The following is a 16,421-nucleotide window of genomic DNA, read 5'->3' as shown; positions in this document are numbered from 1 at the left end:
TAGATTGTCAGCATACATCAGTCAGTCCTCTCATAAACACTGACAACTTTTTGACAAATACTGATACACACTGTAGTTTTTTTAAATTAAAGAGTTTAGGGTAAGTTATAACCGGTCCAGATTTTTATTATTATTATTTTAAATCCATTTTGCAGTTAAGTAGTACTGCAGTGTGACAAATGTGACCATATTCAGATTAGAATTTTTGCTAAATAAAATTTGAAGAAAAAATAAACCTTTCTACAGATGGTGAAATTATTACATCACATTTTTGTCCAAGGAACCAAAAATAAACAATGTCAAATTAAACAATTCTAAAATTCTTTATTTTCAGTGAAAGTATTAATCTAACATTAAAAACTCAAAAAGCACCTTGTTAATAATAATAATAGTTATCAATTTGTTTTTATACCCTGAATGTTTACAGGTTACAAATGTGTATGCATGTGTGTGAATATAAATGTGCTGTTTGACAAAATACAACATAAAACATGGCACCATAACACATTTGAAAACCACTTTTGTATATGTAATACCAAATTAACAGTTTTCAACTTCTTTTTTTCCCTTTATATTCCTGTCGCACAACACTGCTACTTTGTCTTGCCATTTCTATTAACCTTCATGGTGGAGCTGTGCTGTGCTGTTTCATATTCATATATTGTTTCATGTCCAAATTAATGTCTAGTTCATCCAAAACACTCACTTGTTAACAATCAATGTCTCATAATTTGTAATGGTCAAGACATATTTCTTTTTTTCAAGTCGTCGCACATCAGCGTTGAAGGCTTCCACTCGTATTAAGGTGTGTAGGCCGTGCCCAGGTGAGGGCTGGATGACCCGGAGAGCACTCCCGGTAAGGAGCGCGTGCTAATGGGGCTGTAGCCGGGTTCGGAGCTGCGTCTGGAGCAGAGCTGGGACAGAGGCCTCCCCTGTACGGATTTGCCCATAGGCCGGCGTAGGCCGGGGGACTTTTTAGGGGATTTAGGGAGCTTGTAGAGGAAGACGTTGTAGTGAAGCGGGGGAGTTGTTTCAGGGAGCATTTTCACCTCTTTGGGGAGGAGCAACTCTAAGTCGATGGTCACACCACCCTGGACACGTACACACACACACAAAGTACATACAAGCATAACAACACAAACATAGGAATCAAAAAGCACACAACACACGATTACACACAGATGGACACAAACATATGATACAAAAACAAAGAAAAAAAAGCAAGAAAGTATAAAGAATTTAACAAAAATAAAGCACATAAATTGTTTATAACAACTCACTCATGAGCCGCTAAAAAAATAATCCGAGTAAAAACAGGAATCTGCTAAGTCATTGTTTTAAGAATATTAGTTTAAGCTGAGTGATTTCAGTGTTGACACCAACCTGGCACAAAATATATGAGGTGGGCATGACTCAGGAGCAAGTAATCAGCTTGCAGGAATTGATCTCAGATTATCAAGCATATGCAAGTTGAAGTAAACAAAGGATTGTACTTCACTTGCACTTTGTGTTAAGTAGAGGGTCAATCTTTTCAAGGCTTTTGTAATACTTTATTTTGTGGCTCATTTTCAACTTCCAAATTTACTAGACTGATTGCCTACTTGTTTCTATCTAGACTGCTCTTAAAGGAGAACTCCGGTCAATTTTAACATTGAGCTCATTTTTTTTGTACATTTGGAGTGCTGTCAATACAGAGAACAACGACAAAAATCGGTGTTGCCTACACCGAGTTATTCTATTTTTAAAATTTGCACCCTGTTGACTTCAATGGGGCAAGTACTAAACCTGCTTTTAGCCTCTTAACATCCTTGATGTGTCATTACAAGTGCACAGCTAATGTGAGTGATTCCTTCAGAGTGAACACGGTGAATCTGACTGCAGTAGATGTGAAAGATATGTATAAAATGATGTTATTTCAGCCAGCGCAAATGCCTGTGTTTACATCCTGTTTTCGGTTGAAGTCCAAAGTAATCGATTGCCGAGTTCACGCGCGTGATCATAGGTAACTAAACCTATGCGCGTGAAAACAGGATGTAAACACAGGTATTTGCGCTGGCTTAAATAACATCATTTTTATTCATATCTTTCACATCTACTGCAGTCAGATTCATTCGTGTTCACTCTGAAGGAATCACTCAAAGGCTAAAAACAGGTTTAGTACTTGCCCCATTGAAGTCAACAGGGTGCAAATTTTAAAAATAGAATAACTCGGTTTAGGCAACAGCGATTTTTGTCGTTGTTCTCTGTATTGACAGCACTCCAAATGTACAAAAAAATGAGCTCAATGTTAAAATTGACCGGAGTTCTCCTTTAATTGCTATGCAGACATCTAGCATTAATCTCTAAATGAAATCAAATGTTTAACTGCTTTATCAGGAATTCAACTGTTCAAAAGCTTCTGCACTAATCCTAACCCTAACTCTCAGGGGAAGGAAGTTTTTCTAAGTTTGTCACATTCACATAACAGATGGGAAACTTTGGTATTAGCTTAAAGTGCACCTATCATGCTTATTTGAAGCACAACACAACAGACTGGGCTTTCTGACCAATCAGAGCAGAGTAGGCTTTCAGAAAGGAGGGGTTTAGAGAGATGGAATCTTCAAACTAACTGTTTCAGACTCTCTGAAAAATTAGGTGATGTGCAATGTATATTATGAGAAAATGTAAATATTTTTTGACACTGGATGCACGTAAAACTATTGTAGGAGACCTCAAAAACAAAATGAGGAACCTTTAAAATAGCATAATAGGTGCACTTTAATCTTGGTTTTTGCATTACAATGAATAGACAGAATTCTGATCATAATTTGAGCCATCTTTGTGTCTATATATCTATACACACACATATATACTGTATGTTTTATATATACTGTCATTTAACTGTCTATAACTGTTTTCAACATTGATAAGAAATAAGAAATTATCTTAGAATGATTTCTGAAGGATCATGTGATGCTGAAAATTCAGCTTTGCCATCACAGGAATAGATTACATTTTAAAATAAATTAAAATAAAATAAATAAAACAGTACGTATTACAACAGTGTGTGTGTGTGTGTGTGTGTGTGTGTGTGTGTGTGTGTGTGTGTGTGTGTATTCACCAAGGCTGCATTAATTTGATTAAAAAAATACAGTAAAAACAGCAATATTGTGAAAGATAATTTAAAAGTTTTCTATTTCAGTATATTTCAAAAATGTAATTTATTCCTGAGATGGCAAAGCTTAATTTTTGTCTTGAGCGTCACACGATCCTTCGGAAATCATTCTAATAATGATTTGGCGCTCAAGTAACATTTCTTATTATTAATGTCAATGTTGCAAACATTGTGTGCTGCTTAATATTTCTGTGTTAACAGTGACTTTTAGTGTTCTTTCTATTCAGAGAATCCTTTTCCCCATAGGATTCTGTGAATAAAAAGTTAAACCGAACAGCATTTTTTTTTTAAATAGTTTTTCATAATTTAAAAGTTTTTGTCACTATTTATCAATTTAATGCATCCTTGCTGAATAAAAGTATTCATTTCTATTCATCTTACACACCCAAAATTTTAGAATGATACTGAATATTTATTTTGTATAAGTAAAATAAAAGTAAAATTAAACAGATTTGTTAAGGTTCATAAGCAATTTAGTTTTTCCATTTACATTTTTAAACATTTATGATGTGTGGATTTGTAGCCATTTTGCTAATTTTCTTTGCCAACTCGCAACCAGATTGGACAGCAAATGACAAATGTCATGAATATTATTCATGTTTTGTCCAAACCCAATATGTAAAGTAAACCTATAGCGCCAGCCATAGCGCGAAAGCACAGTTTGAATCTGGCAGTTATGTCACGTTACTGTACATTCGCTCCTTAGTGGTCAGCTGCTATAGTCTTATAATAGAGCGTTGTTATGGGGGTGAAATGTCCAGTATGGTTAGAAGCAGAACCTAATAAATGCTATAGCCATGCATAGGAGCGAAGCAGTGAGGAGAAGCAGTGAAACTGAAAAGGAGTCAAAATGGGAGCAGTGGAGTTTAGGAATAAACTGGCACTCAATTGTATTGGTAAAATGTTTTATTCCAAACAAACTTACTTTATTTATTCTCATTTGTTTTATCTCAATAAAAAAAAAATACAAAAACAATTTCCAATACATCATAATTAGTAATCAATTAGTTTCAAGACAAAATAGCTTTAAAACTGTATGATACCGCATATAAATATCAATCCAAGCAGTATTTCTAAATTTATATTCAGACATACACTGAATAAGTCAAGAGACATCTACAAATCTCAGAAATGTATTTTTTAACTGTCTAAATAGTTATGTTATTTCCCACAGATGTTTTCTTTTGCACGAAAGAACACCAATGCATGCTGACTTGAGTAAGGCAGGACAGACAGGAGTTCATAAGGTGAAGGTGTCACAGCGGTGAGGACTAAAGGCAGGGGCGTCAATTGGGTATGGCAGGGTAACATTTAATTTGTAATTGTTTAATAAAAGAGAAAAGCAAGTAAATTAAAGCGATCTGGTTGTTATATTTGTGTCACATGAGTTCAACAGCGCTGCAAATCTATCTATTTACAACGTGATTTTGTAGCGTTTGAGTATTGTAGCCAATCACAGGCATTTCTGTTGAAAATAATGTCCAATCAGAGGAATTTCCGGTAGTGAGAATCCGCTCGGTATCGCTCAAATAATGCTCTTAACTAGCTGCCTGACAGTAATTTCAATTTCAATTTCAATTTCAAGAAAAGTTTTAGGTTTTTTTTGATGAGGCTTAGTGACCTTTCCTACAAATATATACTTCCCACTTCAGTACAAAAAAAAAAAAAAAAACTATGTTAGGGAGTGGAAATGGCTAATGAGCAAATATGTGCTCCTCTGCCACCATTGTTTGTATTTCAACAAGTGTTCTTTTTCCTACATCGTGAAACTTTTAGTTTTAAAAATTCGGTCAATCTTTGAAGGATGAACAAAAAATATTTTTGCTCATCACATTAAAACTAACATTTAAATTGGATAATATTCAGACTTTTGAGCTTTAAGTAATGGAAAAAGTTAGCATAACAGTGGTCTATAACTGTCTAATTTGCTGGGTTATGATCAAAGCTATATGTGATTCATCACCACACACAGTTGTCGTCACGTCGAGGAAGCAAGATTTTGAGATGCCATCAGAGTTCGCCATACCTTGAGTTTGGTGAATTGACGCCACTGGCGGCCAAACCTTTGCATTGTGGGGTGAAGTGTTTCATAGCATAGCGTGACTTAGCGTGACATACATAGTATAACAAAGCTTGACATAACATGATGCAGCGTGACATCAGCAGTGACAGCAAGCAAATACAAAGTGAATGTAGCAACGCCAACGTGCTGGTAGGGTACTCTGGCAATAGGAACTTCACTGCGCACAAAAATAAGTTAACATGCAAGTTCAGTGCTTCATTTGTAGCGGTCTTCCAATTCAGAGTCTGCATCCTTTGAAGGCCAAATGTGTGTCAAAGTTTCTTTCGAATGCGGCCTACAAATGCTTTCTTAGTTTTCCCGGGCCACGAAGGTTAGAACGAGTGGATCTTTCACAGCCCAGCCTATCCCAAGATTCACTGCATGCAAGTGACGTCAGGATTTTTTGAGAAGTAAGTATTGGGTTCAAACTTACTTGAATATCTAACGATACAAAAGTTAAAAACATTTTTTTTTAAAGTGGTTCAAATGTTGTCATTACCAAGATGCGATTTTACCAATAGATAATAGTTTTTATTGTGTACATAAATGGACCATCGTGAACATATTTACATGGACTGTGAATATAACTTTCCAAAAAGTCCAGTACAAACGTTAAAGCCGCTCGTCAATGGCAGCTGTCACAGTTGCTAGGCGACAAGAGCAATCCTCTATACGCTAGGCCGTCCCATTTAACAACGTTAGTTCCGACCTTCGAAGGATGCAGCCTCTGATATGGGATACAGCTTGTGTGTTTTAAAGCTCACATTGAGCCACCTTGAGGTGACTGCAAGGAAGAGTGCCATGTCAATGCTTAGTCCACTAGTAGTTACTATAAGGGACCTTATGTCAAAATGATTTACGACTTTGACCTTTGACCTTTTGGCAGGTTGAACTTCCGGTGACCTTTATGATTGACAGGTTGAACTTCCGGATTGCGGTCATGGGATTAACCTATTGACCCTGCTAGCCTATCGATCATGTTGTATGACAGTTAGTTTTGAACTATGACCTATGTAGGACTAAATCATAATTTTGACGGGTAGTTTTGTCCTATTTAAACAAAAACAGATGTTTTTGTTTGAACTTTGTCCCATTTATATGTGCGTGGTGATTGTGCCTGCGCCCCCTCCGCAGTGAAAGTGAGAAGTCACACAAAATAATCTCATCCTTTATATAATTTATATGATATAATCTAAAACATACATTGAAACCAATTATTTTAGATGAATAAAAGTATATAAAATAAAAAGCTTACTAAAACCAATTATTTTAGATGAATAAAAGAATATAATATAAAAGCTTACTAAAACCAATAGTTTTAGATGAATAAAATTGTCTTACCTTATTTTAGAAAGTTGAAGTATACCATTGATGTCCACAAAAAATGCAATGTATGAATGGATTCAAAATTGTTTTACACAACTGAATTCACATAGTCATTCCTGAATGACCTCACACTCTCAAAACATAAGGAGCGCGCTTCTAATGTATGTGTGTCAAAAAGTAAAACACACGTGTGTGTGTGTGTGTGTGTGTGTGTCTATGCGCGCGCCCCTATTCCTGTGAGCTCTGACATCTGAAACACGGTGAAGTCTATATCAGACTAACAAGTTGAAAACATGCCTTTAAAAGTATAATATAAATATCTTATTGATCCAATTATTTTAGTTTTAGATGAATAAAAGAATACAAAATAAAAAGCTTGCTAAAAATAAAAATCATCTTACATGTTAGAGGTAAAGTATACCACGGATGTCCATAAAAATGCAATGTATGAAACGGAGTCGCAGGTCCCTCCTGCCTTCACATTCCTGAACAGTATATATAAATCGGGTCAGTTATTTCATATATGTCACATTCAGTTATTTCACATTCATATGTAAAACATTCTGTCCTTTTTAAAAGTATATAAATGTTAATAATATACAATAATATCTTACTAAAATAATTAAAGTTGAAAAAAGATTCTATCCTTTAAAAGTGTTTAAATGAAATCTTGCAAATTAAACTAAAGTTGAAAAACATACCTTTAAAAGCATTTAAAAAGCTTACTAAAACCAATTGTTTTAGTTTTAGATAAAAATTACATAAAACATTCTATCCTTTATATTCTATCATTTATATAATCTAAAACAATTAAGCTAAGGTTGAAAAACATTCTATCCTTTAAAAGTATATAATGAAATGCTTATACAATATATCTTACTAAAAATAAAAATCATCTTACATGTTAGAGAGAGTTAAATTATGTCCTACCATGGATGTCCACAAAAATGCAATGTATGAATGGGTTCAAAATTGTTTTACACAACTGAATTCATCTAGTCATTCCTGAATGACCTCACACTCTCAAAACATAGCGCGTCTAATGTATGTGTGTCAAAAATTAAAGGAGCCGTGCGCGTTTCTGTGTGTGCATGTGTGTGTGTGTGTGTGTGTGTGTGTGTGTGTGTGTGTGTGTGTGTGTGTGTGTGTGTGTGTGTGTCTGTGTGTGTCTGTGCGCGCCCCTTCACATGTGAGCTCTGACCCCTCTCCTTCCCATATTAGAGCACGGTGAAAGTGAGGAAGGGGTTTCCTAATATCACACTAACAAAAGTTGAAAAACATACTGTTCCTCAAAAGTGTATAAATAAAATGGTTATAAAAACATACTGAAACCAATTATTTTAGATGAATAAATAAAATTCATCTGACATGTTTAGAGTTACAACTCTTGAACTTACAAGTTCAAGAAGCTCTTAAAGACATAAATCACAGAGTGGTTCTCTCTCTCACACCAGCGTCTCTGACTCAGAGGGTTGTATTCAGTGATGGGATGAGACATTGTGAATGCTGTGTTGGGGGTAAATTAATTTCAAAGTTTAAATGATATCTTTTTTAAAAAATATTTGTTTCATAACATATAGATGTCCATACATTCTATGAATGAGATTGCAGTTGTAATAGAAAAGACTGTTTTTTCCTGACTCTGCTCCTCCGCATTCCTGAGCACGGTGAAAGTGATAATAATGTTTTAAATTTCACAAAAATAATATAAAATAAATACCTTGCTAGAAATCTAGTGAAATGCTTGTAAAAAGAATAAAATTCATCTCACATGTTTAGAGAGTTACGATTCTTGAACTTATGTGTTCAAGAAGCTGTTGAGAGCCATAAATCACAGAGTGGTTCTCTCTCTGTGAGAGAGAACCACTTTGTATTCAGCGATCAGAATGAGACATTGTGTTAGGGCTAAATTTATTTCAAAGTTTAAATGATATCTTTATAAAATGTAATGTATAAAAAATGTATAAAAAAGTCTCTCAAACAGAGGCCCTCGCTCGTGTCTATGCTGCATTCTGACATCCCCTCCTTTCATTTCCAGAGGTAACAGTGACACTGTGAAGTGTATCTCACACTAACTAAAGTTAAAAAACATTCTGTTCTTTATAAGTATATAAAATATATTCTCTCTCTCATCTAAAAGCATAACCTTAAAAAGTTTGCATTAGATATTTTAAAAGATTGATTAAATTAAATCTTTAAAGTTTCAATACATACTCATCTTCTATTTATCTGTACTTATGTATGATATAAATTATTATTTTTTGCTTAACGGTGACCTAAAGTATAATTGTTATTAAACAATGTCTGTTCAAAAACTGTACTTGGTCGTCTTAAATCTCATTTATACGAAAAAGATTCAAACAGCATTTTTTGTCCATGTGGGGGTTTCAACTTTTATGGTGGGGCTTTCCATAGCTATCCCGTACATCTAAACAGAACCATCACAGAAAACTACATTTTCAAAATGTAAACAAAAGTTTTAGCTAAATAAAAACACCTTATTTCCAGAGAGGCAAAGTAGTTCTTTATGCAATGATAAAAACGATCCAAAAAAGCAAATAGTTTAAGTTGTCCTATAACAGCCCCAGGCCCTTCAGTGATAAAACTACAGTGTGAACTGAAGCTTCAGGATATAGGGCGACAGACCAGATGAGTCTCGGGGGGAGTCTCTCTGCATTCCAGACTACATCCAAAGTTTACACTAATTTCTAAGCAGCGTCTGTCCAAAAACTTGAGATCTTAGATCTTTTGTCCATACAACATGAAACATGTTGTCAAAGTTTGTCACAATGTTTTAAGAAATCCTAGGACTTTACATTGCTCTTATTTAGACAAAGTTGTATCATTTGGAAAATCAAAGTAAAAATGACACATCGTATAAGATCATTTTTACTCGTATCTTCCGAACTAGGGTGAAACCCTTTACTGAGAATATACCACCGGCCATCTACTCAAAATATATGTAGAAGTTTCAAACATTTGTTGATGGTGGCCGTATGAACAGACGTTGGGGAGAGCTATAGCAGGAAGCATGCCCTTTGACCTCCTCGATTTTGGAGGCGTTTTTGTTAAAGATTTCTCCCATTGTGGTTCTCCCATCTACTCGTTTTTTTTCAACTTTGGTAAATGTGCCAAGAATCTATGACAACGTGTCTTCCGATAGCGCTTCATCGAGTTTAATTGTACATGTTCTACCGTTATGATGTACTTGTTACATGTTCTACCGTACATGTTCTACCGTACCGTTCTATATGATGATTTACACAACCGAGCAATAGACCGTACCTTTGACTTACCCGTCGAGAAGAAAGTAGATTCCTAGATAAAAGCTATCCCGATATTTATTTACATACCGATAAATTAAATTTGAATTTAGTTAAAACTTCTCCTGTGGCTCGGCATAACTATGATCCAGCATTATATTGTACCGTGCAGTGCAGCCTTTCAAATGTGGCGGGGGCAGTATCAACGCCTGCCATATGGTCTAGCGGTTAGGATTCCTGGTTTTCATCCAGGCTGCCCGGGTTCGACTCCCGGTATTGGAAGACAATTTTTTTTACATTGACAACAAAATTCAAGTTATTCAAGTTCATCAATAATCATTTTTAGTCTTAGAGGCCTACACGAACTGCAGAAACAAGCAGTTTCTTGAAGATTCGGTACCGAATCATTTTCACAAATACAATTATATTGAATTCAGAAAATTTCACGATGGAATACTTTATCATAATTTCAATTTAGTACGTCATCATTTCAACTTTTCATCTCATAATTATGACGCAGTGTCATAATTTCAACTTTTTAAGTCATCATTTCGACTTTTTGTCAATTACGCCTTTTTAATGTTTTAAAGTCATAATTTGGTTGTTGACTATAGTTGTGTTGCACCTGCATGTCCACTAACTCGCTTGTGAGAGTCAGAGTGTGTAAAGTAAACTCTCATTAGTGTTAGTAGAGTATTAGTGGACTGGTAGGGTTAGAATAAGTAATATTAGAATAAAATATCTGTTGGGGAGCATCGCGATAAAGAGTTCATGTTTAATGACAACATACCATTTTTCAACCGACCGAATCTGCGCATGAGAGGCCTTCTTCAACTTTTTAATTCAGAATTACAATGACGCCTTTTTAATGTAATGCTTAAAACGTTTTTTTAGTCATAATTTGGTTGTTGACTATAGTAGTGTTGATGATGAAACGTGCTAGTGCTTTTTGTACCTCTCTGGTATTATAGTGTTTCAAGATGGCGGAAGCCTCCTTGGACTTACCCGCCCCATGTAAATAAAAGATAAGAAATGATCTGATTTTACACCCATGAGGACATATTTATGAATAAAGACAATGATTTTAGCTAATTAAATACCATTTTTCAATCTACACATGAGAGACCTTCAGAAGTCAGAACTTCAGGGGTAGGTCCGTTGGCGAAAACACTGCGTGTGTAAAAATCAAATACTGTATGACACTTTTCAAAGTTAGAATAACCTGTTGTGTTCTGACACAAGGCCATTAACCGGTTCTTTTTTGTTTTATAAATGTACTTTGCTTATTTCTAAATATCAACCTGATAAATATGAATTCACGATTAAACAAGATAATTTTTAAGAAAAAACATTTTTAAGAAAAATAAACCATGATAATGTTTAGTTTAGTTGTTGATGATTTCTCTAACATCTCACTCACAACGCAAAACGTTGTAAATAAACATTTTCAAACTGTAATTTTATTTTATTGATTATGGTGATTTAAAGTTTTTGTTATTAACTAATACCTTTATCTTTTAACTAACATCTGACCCCAAATAAACAGATAATGGAATGTTCACAATCTACATGGTAAGATATTCTCCGATGTATCTAAGTAGTTGTGCTTAAATCTTTGGCTGTATTTTGTCACACCTTAGCGATACAAAGTTCCAGACTTTGGTAAAACCTGCTGGTAAAATTCCACAAAAGTAAATTCTAATTCTTCATCATCATGAGCCATTTAAAACAAATACAGAAAAGCCACTATAGTGATCCGTTTTGAATGTCTGTCATTGAGATCTTGTTTCTTTTTGTACAGTTTGCAAAAAGTACATAGAGCCTGGTCAAACATGTTAGGAATGTATCCTATACATTAGAGGTCCTTCTACACGATAGGCCTTTAACCGGTTCTTTTTTGTTTTATAAAAAAAAAGAAAACAAAAAATATGACTAAAAAAAATGACTAAATCTTTCTGTGATGCCTACGAAACATCGACGTAAAAGATGAGTATGGCTGTTTTTCTGTTACCTATTACGCTATAACTCGTTTAACTATTACACGGTTAAGCTAATGAATTACGGTTGATACGTGGTATTTTTACGTGAATTGATTCATTTTTTTATTCCGTCCACACTTTGACACCATTGTTTTATTCGGCAGAATGCCGAAATGTTTAATCTATCGTCAATTTCAATGGTTAGATAAATCATCTAACTATTATATGTGAAACATAGGATTCACACATTGGATTCTTGTTTATATTGAACATTGTTATTGAACCGTTTTTCAATATTATTGAAAATAATTGTTAAATAAAAGGGCTATTGTTCTCGGCCTCATCAAAGTTCACATAGTTTTCACCGTACCGTTTTTGAACAAGACTTTAAAAGATTTTGTTTGCATTTCTTCTGAAACACCCTGTTTTGAAATTGTTTAACACCACTAGCGTAACACTTATCGTATTGCCGGTTGCGATTGTAATGTTTTTTCTTTACACTTTCCCCAGGATATCATATTTGTTCATACACGACGGTATTCACATGAATTGGCTTGATTTGAGTCTTGATTTGATACGAGAGACATTTATTATATTATACTGTAAATAGCGCTAGAATGTATGTTTTAATATTTTAATCTCTGGTTCTATGTTTTTAAAGACTCTTTCTATAAGCGACCCTCAAAATCTGTGCATACAACAACATCACTTTTGTTTGAAAAACTCAGCGGGTGCTATTGAATCTATTAAACACAACTGAATTCGGTAATGATATCACATTTTAATTTCAACTAATTTTAAAGGTCTATGAACTTAAAGCCTGCGCAAAATTATTCTTAAAAAACATTAACTTGTTTAACATTAACTAAATGTTTGTAAATCCAAAAAATGTTGTTACTGGATCGAGTGAAAATAATAAACTTCTCCTTTGTGTTTATTCATCAAGTTAAATCCAAATGATAGGAAAACTTTATGATAGGAAAGTACGGACGGCGTCTTTGACCAATCCTCTACATATGGGGCACTTGCGCAGAGAAGGCGCACATTCTTTGCACACAACTAGGTGACCACAGGGGATGAAGACAATGTTCACTTCCTTATCCATGCAAACTTTGCATGTGCGCTCCTCTTGAAGTCTTCTTAACTGTTCCTCCATAGGCAAGTCTGAAAGATCTTGACTCGGGGATGCAGCTTCATTTGTCTGGGCCGTCAGGCCACACTCAAATTCCATCTCTAAAGCAGACTCCACCACCGCATCTTCTGAACGGTCTTCTCCAGGACCCACAGCTGGATCAACACATTCTCTCGTGTCTCCATGAGTCAATAGCCGCTCAAATAGTCTTGGAAATCTTGCTTGAATCTGATGAACAAACTCTTGGCCCTTTTCTTGCAGCAGGTATTGACATCTTGGAAACCACTTGGCATGTTCTACCCATGGATCATCACCAGACTCCCAACATCTGAGTCCACCATCGCAAGAAAAGCACTTCACGTCATCATTACGACCAACATAGTAAAAACCAGCCTTAGCCAATTGGTCTGGTCGACCAGTTATTCTTGAGGGCCAGTAGACAAATGTGAGCGACCTTTCTTCACACCGTTGCATTGCCGATACATTGAAAAGGCTAGATAAAGGTACATTATCTGCACGGTCACCTCGAACGAAGGGGCAGTTGGGGTAATGCCTCTGGTGCTCTGATACTACACGATCTCCCGGTTCCCAGTTGCTAAGCTGGCCTCCACAACTGAAGCAAGCCACCCTGTCGCCCTGGCCAAGGTAGTAGAAACCACTTTTGGCAAGCTCGGCCGGACTTACTGGTGCAAGAGTCCAATTCTGAAAGGTGTCAAGGCGTTCCTGTTCCCGACGCATGCCAGGATTGTGACAAGCCGGAGGTTGCTGGTGAGACATATCCATGATTAAGTAAACTCCTCCGTTTGGCCTGAAACGGATGCCGTGGTGGTGGAAAGCTCTCAGTTGCGAAGCGGGGAAAAGGGTGAAGACATAAAAATGGGACCACAGGGCGTGTCCACTCAAGCCCTTCTCTCTGCCGGACTAGTGTCTAGTCATCCATGGCAGAACACATCATCTTATTAAAAAATGTAATGAGAACAAGAACAACACCACAAAATGTCCTTTCTTCTGTTCTGGGCAAAATAGTTGTATCATTTGATATGATACAACTGTATTGCCGCCTCGGGAATATGGTAATTAGAAAACAAATACTGAAATATTCTAAATATTATGAGCTCAGACATTTTTTTACCAGAATTTTATTTCAACATTATACTTGCATACATTGAAGTAAAACGACAATAACGACATTTACAGATGGTCTAACCAGAATAGAAAATCTCTGCAGGCTATCATGTTTTGCTCCAGGCTATAGTTGACCAGACTTTCAACTAATTCACCAACGTCAGTTTTTGCATTTTTTGACACCAGTGACACACAGAGATCCGTTACGAATGTCCATATAGCGAGTATTTCAATGATTTCGAATTCGGCACTACATTCACGCAACACATCCAAAACTTTTCTGAGGATTATGCCGTTCGGCTCTTTGCCGTCAAAATACATGGGCGTTACATCAGGCCATGGCTTTGTCAAGCCTCTTACGTCATCCATTTCATTTTTGAGATTTGTCACACGTTTGGTGTCCTGCGCACAATCTTTTTTCATATCACACGCAGCGTCGATGATCCTGTGCATCAAGCCAACCATTTGGCCTCTAAAATAATCTTTAAACATAGAGTCCAGCATAGCTCTTAAACGACACTCTTTGCCCGTGGCACACTCACACGCCGGAGGATAATTGTACCCCGTATCGCCAGAACTCAACGGGGGGTCGTTCTCCTTTAGGTTTTGCGTCGCCATTTTTTCAGCTTTTCGTTCCTGAATCTCCTGCAATGTTCCTGCAATCTCCCTTGCGGTACAATCGTGCCTTGTGCGTTAATGCGCAGAAGTTTGTGGGTCAGAAGTTTGCGTCAGGTTCAGGACTTTCAACTTTTGTTGCAGTGGCGCAGCAGTCCGAGGCTAGTAGAGCTACAGCGTGTAATGTCCTGAAATATTTATCAGGCTGGGGTCCACCCACCCTGTTGTGTAGAATGTATGGAGGTTGGCCTCAGGAAAGCCATAAATAACTAGTTCCTGCATAACCAACAAGTCCTACATGTCGTCAGAGAGAAGTTTGAATCGTTCGAGTCATACACACAAGTGCAGCGATGGAGCGCGTGAACACGAGCAGTGTGAGAGGATTCCTGAGATCTTGCGACGATCTGACTGAGAAGATTCGCTGTTTAATACAGAAGAAACTCATCAAGAAGTACTTGAGCAGGTATAAAAATTTTATTTGTGGATTAAAGAATAGAATAAAGAATAGCCATTTCTATAATAAAAGTATTTCTCTCTCACTATGGACAACCAATCCCATGCATGCCAAACTATCATTTGGCATAACTAATCATTATCAATACATTTTTTGATAAAAGAGTTCCATGGCACTTATTTTGAGCCCTCCAAAGTTCACTTTGTCCGCAAAAAGGAACTTAGTCTTAATTTAACGAAGGCTATGGATGTTAGGTAAATACGTTTATTAAATTGTACACATTCATTATTAATGATTCTTAATATTGTTTCTTCTCCTATCACATTAAATCACAATTTAGAAAAAAAGAAATTAGAAACAAGTTGATTATTTTTGTAGTTGTATTCTGTCAAATATGAAATGTTTAGTTTGGCTACTTGCGCCTTATCTCGCACTTTGACCGTTATCAGCTATTATCAGATACTATTGTCCTAACATAGACTATTGTTTTAACTCTGGTTTAACTTGCTGTGCGTCTGTTCACCAGCCATCATGTGCTCTAACACTGCAGCATCAGCCGGTTCATTGACTTTGAACTGGTGTATGAATGTGTTAATTTTATGTTAACTTTGTTTTGCTGTACATACATTTTATTCTTCTAACTGCTTGTCTTTGGTTGACACAGTTGGAGAAGAACAACAGGGAGGTTGGAAGACACAGTAGAGGAACTACAGAATAAATATGGAGAGAAAACAGCATTAAAAAGGATCAAGTCCATAGTGAAAAAAATCAGAAAAAAGAATATCAAACGTAGGAAAAGATTTATAATTTTACTTTGTTAGTAGTGAATATGTTTCTCAATCTTCAATCTTCTTAAATTTTTTTTTAACAGATGGTGACGTTCAGATGCTGAGCATTCAAACACATTCTGGAAACATGACAGACCAACAGCCTAACAACCATCTACAACGACAGCATAATAATACTAATAATAATAATAATTCTACATCATTCGGACGGCTATTAATTCAGATCCCTAATCAGCTTACCTTCACAATTGACCAGAAGAATGGTGGGACAATAGTTGCTCCAATCATGGTAGAAAAGACAATATATGGCGATGTTAACATCAGTGTGGTGAGTGTCTGATAAGTTAGTCCATAGTCTTTACAAGAGTGTGACAAAAATATGCTGCCGTGTAAAAATACACTCAAAGATTTAAGCACAACTACTTAGATACATAGGAGAATATCTAACCATGTAGATGGTGAACATTCCATTATCTGTTTATTTGGGGTCAGATGTTAGTTAAAAGATAAAGGTATTAGTTAA

At 35.9% G+C, this 16,421-nt stretch overlaps 1 protein-coding gene across 3 annotated transcripts in view; it reads right to left on the bottom strand.

The window, feature by feature from the left end:
- Window positions 1-103: 103 nt before the first annotated feature.
- The window catches only part of cspg5b (chondroitin sulfate proteoglycan 5b), a 69,609-nt gene continuing 53,291 nt past the window's right edge, over window positions 104-16,421 (bottom strand). The window contains exon 6 of one of the 3 annotated variants that reach the window (XM_081377474.1): window positions 104-1,091. In XM_081377474.1, the coding sequence (XP_081233600.1) occupies window positions 801-1,091 (291 nt within the window). In that variant the 3' untranslated portion in view covers window positions 104-800. The remainder of the gene's footprint in view (window positions 1,092-16,421) is intronic. The other 2 variants (XM_081377472.1, XM_081377473.1) reach the window with 2 other exon arrangements.

This window comes from Scardinius erythrophthalmus, assembly GCF_964197995.2.
Source record: "Scardinius erythrophthalmus genome assembly, chromosome: 10".
NCBI classification, from domain to species: Eukaryota; Metazoa; Chordata; class Actinopteri; order Cypriniformes; family Leuciscidae; genus Scardinius; species Scardinius erythrophthalmus.
Note: the sequence above shows the minus strand (reverse complement) of the source record. Positions and strands in the feature narration are given on the sequence as shown.